Here is a 6000-nt window from a genome sequence, read left to right on the forward strand (position 1 = left end):
CTGAGGGCAATACCAAAATAAATGGTCTAATGATTCTGTATCCTCACAACAAAATCTGCAGAGCTGTGATGGTTGTACGCCCCAAACATTCAACACATCTTTGGTGGCCAGAATTCTGTACAATAATCTTTGATGAAAAGAACGAAGTCTTGAATCTTGCGTCGTTTTATATATCAACTCATACACCCTGTACTATGGAATCAGTACATCAATGTATTCCCAGATATTTTGTCATCTGTATGGCACATCTGTCAATATCCTGGTCCTCAAATGAAACTGCCATATTTTCCTATCTATTTATTTTTGTTCCTCCGTCAGTTTTGATCCTTAATATAGGGCAGACAGACCAGTGCCCTACCTCCTCCCGCTGCCACCTGCCTCCTCCTTTTGTGGTAATGCTGTAATCCATTGGTTGTAATCTTGGATTGAGCAGACCCTCCCATATAATTCCGATAGCTCCATGAAAGACATAACTCTCCCATTCCAATTTACAAAATCATTTAAAAACAAAACAACCTTCTCAAACATCTTTTCCATTGATACAGGTATTTTATCAACCAGCATGTTTGAGATCAACCATAATATTTGTTGGAATGTTACACACTGTGTTAACTACCACCAGATGGGTGCTGTACAGAGCAGTAAAATGATAAAGTATTTGAATTGGAACTAGTGAACTGCGACCCACTTCCACTACTTACTACATACTTCCCTGTTATACAGTAGGGCAGGCCTGTATTTCCTGACTACAGCTTATATTTCCTAATAGAAGTTTGCCAAGTAGACGGCTGATTTAAGCGTGTTCATAAAACAATGATGTCATGTCTAAATGGAAGAGATGTTAGTCTGAACGCGAAAATATATGATGCTTTTAGTATCTGTCTCTATGGTTCTACCGCTCCTGGTTCCTGTAAACACAGACAATTAACTAAATGATGAAACAGCCCGTGGACCTTTTGTCCTTTCATAAGGAGGCTTCATCGTCATCATTATCCTTGTCATCGTCAGTAACATCAAGTAATACTCCTCATCTTTATCATAATAATCATCATCATCATCATTCTCGACATCTAAGACCTTTTGATTCACATTAAAACTGTCATCAGACGTTATTCATATCTTTTCATCTGTTTTCTTTCTTTCTATCCATCTTTTTTCTTCCATTTTCTTTCTTTCTTTCTTTCTCTCCCTCTTAATTGCTGTCTCTTAAGGTGTATCATTTGCAACTGCTATTAGGGATCTTATTGATGTGAGACTCAATTGATCAAATGTTTATTTCATCTTGTCACACTGTAATTGCAATGTTCTGGGTTATTATAGAGAAAAGAACACTGACTTCAGTGTATTTTGGCACGACTAGTATTCCAACTATGAGGGCTACTATAGGACCACACAATGTATTCCATCTATGAGGGCTACTATAGGTCATACTATGCATTCCATCTATGAGGGCTACTATAGGTCATACTATGTATTCCAACTATGAGGGCTACTATAGGTCATACTATGTATTCCATCTATGAGGGCTACTATAGGTCATACTATGTATTCCATCTATGAGGGCTACTATAGGACCATACTATGTATTCCATCTATGAGGGCTACTATAGGACCATGCTATGTATTCCAACTATGAGGGCTACTATAGGTCATACTATGTATTCCAACTATGAGGGCTACTATAGGACCATACTATGTATTCCAACTATGAGGGCTACTATAGGACCATACTATGTATTCCAACTATGAGGGCTACTATAGGACCATACTATGTATTCCATCTATGAGGGCTACTATAGGTCATACTATGTATTCCATCTATGAGGGCTACTATAGGTCATGCTATGTATTCCATCTATGAGGGCTACTATAGGTCATACTATGTATTCCATCTATGAGGGCTACTATAGGACCATACTATGTATTCCATCTATGAGGGCTACTATAGGACCATACTATGTATTCCAACTATGAGGGCTACTATAGGTCATACTATGTATTCCAACTATGAGGGCTACTATAGGACCATACTATGTATTCCAACTATGAGGGCTACTATAGGACCACACAATGTATTCCAACTATGAGGGCTACTATAGGTCATACTATGTATTCCAACTATGAGGGCTACTATAGGTCATACTATGTATTCCAACTATGAGGGCTACTATAGGTCATACTATGTATTCCAACTATGAGGGCTACTATAGGTCATACTATGTATTCCAACTATGAGGGCTACTATAGGTCATACTATGTATTCCAACTATGAGGGCTACTATAGGACCATACTATGTATTCCAACTATGAGGGCTACTATAGGTCATACTATGTATTCCAACTATGAGGGCTACTATAGGACCATACTATGCAGGTTGTATGCTAAGTAGTATCTGAACATTGGTGGGTACCATGAAGGGTAATATGAATGGTACTGTGAAGAGTACAGATGCACAGGACAAGTACTGTCTCCATACTGTGACGGGCACTATGAAGTGTACTATGTAGGGTCCAGACTTACTTGGGCAGGACCAGTATCTGCACTATGAAGATGCAGCAGAAGATGAGACAGGCACAGGTGACGTAGTATTTAAAGGCCGGCAGAGTGGTGGCTCGATACTGGGGACATCAACACACACAGGGTCAACAGGTGGTGGTCAAAACAAGCCATTTTCTACTGTAACTTCACAGTCTAACACTGAATACTTTCACACCAATCATATTCTGTTACGGAGTCACTGCATGTTTGTCTGGGACAGCAGTGGGCAAGTGGCACATGTGTTATTTTCATTTGTAGTTTCTTCTTTATTTGACTGAACAGCGGTGTTGTTGTCCTACCGCACCTCCTTCTCCAGAGTCTTGTTGTGAAAGAAGAGTGAGATCCTCTGGATGTCCTCAGACTTCAGCCACTGCCTACAGAGAAGAGAACCCAGAGACACTCAGACAGCGGTTCACACAGTCACCAGCAATCCGTCAGGGACATTAATAAGATACGTTCACCTCAGAACGTCCTCCCTTCCGACCATCCTTTCAAAGTATTGGTGAGATGTTTTTTCTCTCATTACACTTCAAGTTTTTAATAACTATTGTTTCATGTGTTATTGTATGTTTGTTTTTGTAAGTATCTGCACTCCTGCCTACATAATTGCCCCTTGTGGGATAAAGAACGTATTTTGAATTTAATTGAATTGAACGTAAATCCACTTGTCACATAATTGTGGGTGAGGTACTGAACTAAGTGCTTCATACAAATGATTATACAACACACTTTTCAAAAGCTCTCAAAGAGCGTTAGTTAATATGGTGGTGAACTCACCTCGACCACCACCAACGTGAAGCACCTACCCAACTCGCTGACGCATCCTTTGTGCCACAAAATGCCTGTCACTGTGCTAGAAATAGAACAGCGCAGGTTTGTAGTAGTACTAACTTCTGGGAGTTGATGCCGTCGATGGTTCTGATCATCCTCTCTTCCAGTTCCTCTTCAAACCGTCTCTTCTGAGATTTAGTCCTGAGGGGATACCGAGCACACAGTACGTTGAGTGTGTGGAACATTATTCTATCCTGTGGTGTTGTGGTCTTAAGACATGACTTGTTTAAAGGAAAGATGACTGATCTGTAGGGGTAAATTCTAGTAGTCTGATGTAAAGGGAGGATGACTGATCTGTAGGGGTAAAGTCTGGTGGTCTGATGAAAAGGAAAGATGACTGATCTGTAGAGGTAAAGTCTGGTAGTCTGATGTAAAGGAAAGATGACTGATCTGTAGAGGTAAAGTCTGGTAGTCTGATGTAAAGGAAAGATGACTGATCTGTAGAGGTAAAGTCTGGTAGTCTGATGTAAAGGAAAGATGACTGATCTGTAGGGGTAAAGTCTGGTGGTCTGATGAAAAGGGAGGATGACTGATCTGTAGAGGTAAAGTCTGGTGGTCTGATGTAAAGGAAAGATGACTGATCTGTAGGGGTAAAGTCTGGTGGTCTGATGTAAAGGAAAGATGACTGATCTGTAGAGGTAAAGTCTGGTGGTCTGATGTAAAGGGAGGATGACTGATCTGTAGGGGTAAAGTCTGGTGGTCTGATGTAAAGGAAAGATGACTGATCTGTAGAGGTAAAGTCTGGTGGTCTGATGTAAAGGGAGGATGACTGATCTGTAGGGGTAAAGTCTGGTGGTCTGATGTAAAGGGAGGATGACTGATCTGTAGGGGTAAAGTCTGGTGGTCTGATGTAAAGGAAAGATGACTGATCTGTAGGGGTAAAGTCTGGTAGTCTGATGTAAAGGAAAGATGACTGATCTGTAGAGGTAAATTCTGGTGGTCTGATGTAAAGGAAAGATGACTGATCTGTAGAGGTAAAGTCTGGTGCTCTGATGTAAAGGGAGGATGACTGATCTGTAGGGGTAAAGTCTGGTGGTCTGATGTAAAGGAAAGATGACTGATCTGTAGGGGTAAAGTCTGGTAGTCTGATGTAAAGGAAAGATGACTGATCTGTAGAGGTAAAGTCTGGTAGTCTGATGAAAAGGAAAGATGACTGATCTGTAGGGGTAAAGTCTGGTGGTCTGATGTAAAGGAAAGATGACTGATCTGTAGAGGTAAAGTCTGGTGGTCTGATGTAAAGGGAGGATGACTGATCTGTAGAGGTAAAGTCTGGTGGTCTGATGTAAAGGAAATATGACTGATCTGTAGAGGTAAAGTCTGGTAGTCTGATGAAAAGGAAAGATGACTGATCTGTAGAGGTAAAGTCTGGTAGTCTGATGAAAAGGAAAGATGACTGATCTGTAGAGGTAAAGTCTGGTGGTCTGATGTAAAGGAAAGATGACTGATTTGTAGAGGTAAAGACTGGTAGTCTGATGAAAAGGAAAGATGACTGATCTGTAGAGGTAAAGTCTGGTAGTCTGATGAAAAGGGAGGATGACTGATCTGTAGAGGTAAAGTCTGGTAGTCTGATGAAAAGGAAAGATGACTGATCTGTAGAGGTAAAGTCTGGTAGTCTGATGTAAAGGGAGGATGACTGATCTGTAGAGGTAAAGTCTGGTAGTCTGATGTAAAGGGAGGATGACTGATCTGTAGAGGTAAAGTCTGGTAGCCTGATGAAAAGGAAAGATGACTGATCTGTAGGGGTAAAGTCTGGTAGTCTGATGTAAAGGAAAGATGACTGATCTGTAGAGGTAAAGTCTTGTAGTCTGATGTAAAGGAAAGATGACTGATCTGTAGAGGTAAATTCTGGTGGTCTGATGTAAAGGAAAGATGACTGATCTGTAGGGGTAAAGTCTGGTGGTCTGATGTAAAGGAAAGATGACTGATCTGTAGGGGTAAAGTCTGGTGGTCTGATGTAAAGGGAGGATGATTGATCTGTAGAGGTATTGTCTGGTGGTCTGATGTAAAGGAAAGATGACTGATCTGTAGGGGTAAAGTCTGGTGGTCTGATGTAAAGGGAGGATGACTGATCTGTAGGGGTAACGTCTGGTGGTCTGATGTAAAGGAAAGATGACTGATCTGTAGGGGTAAAGTCTGGTAGTCTGATGTAAAGGAAAGATGACTGATCTGTAGAGGTAAAGTCTGGTAGTCTGATGTAAAGGGAGGATGACTGATCTGTAGAGGTAAAGTCTGGTGGTCTGATGTAAAGGAAAGATGACTGATCTGTAGAGGTAAAGTCTGGTGGTCTGATGTAAAGGGAGGATGACTGATCTGTAGGGGTAAAGTCTGGTAGTCTGATGTAAAGGGAGGATGACTGATCTGTAGGGGTAAAGTCTGGTAGTCTGATGTAAAGGAAAGATGACTGATCTTTAAGTCTCACCTCTCTCTTCTCTGGTAGTGATACTGGCCCATTGGAACATCCTAAAACATACAATCACAGAAGGTGAGGCTGGACACCAGTCTACGTTTCACTGTGTGTGTGTGTGTGTGTGTGTGTGTGTGTGTGTGTGTGTGTGTGTGTGTGTGTGTGTGTGTGTGTGTGTGTGTGTGTGTGTGTTTATGTGTGTACTCACTGTAGTGTTTATTTTGCC

The 6000-nt window shown here is 41.2% G+C and overlaps 1 protein-coding gene across 2 annotated transcripts in view; it reads right to left on the reverse strand.

Moving 5' to 3' along the window:
- The window catches only part of LOC139392184 (adenylate cyclase type 2-like), an 82426-nt gene that overhangs the window by 28105 nt on the left and 48321 nt on the right, over positions 1 to 6000 (reverse strand). For both annotated transcript variants that reach the window (XM_071139967.1, XM_071139966.1), the window contains exons 10-14: positions 5983 to 6000; positions 5790 to 5830; positions 3431 to 3511; positions 2844 to 2913; positions 2522 to 2619 (exon numbers count right to left, since the gene is read on the reverse strand). The exon at positions 5983 to 6000 is cut by the window's right edge and continues 159 nt beyond it. In XM_071139967.1, coding sequence (XP_070996068.1) covers positions 2522 to 2619; positions 2844 to 2913; positions 3431 to 3511; positions 5790 to 5830; positions 5983 to 6000 — 308 coding nt within the window. The remainder of the gene's footprint in view (positions 1 to 2521; positions 2620 to 2843; positions 2914 to 3430; positions 3512 to 5789; positions 5831 to 5982) is intronic.

This window comes from Oncorhynchus clarkii, chromosome 32 (genome assembly GCF_045791955.1).
Source record: "Oncorhynchus clarkii lewisi isolate Uvic-CL-2024 chromosome 32, UVic_Ocla_1.0, whole genome shotgun sequence".
NCBI lineage: Eukaryota > Metazoa > Chordata > Actinopteri > Salmoniformes > Salmonidae > Oncorhynchus > Oncorhynchus clarkii.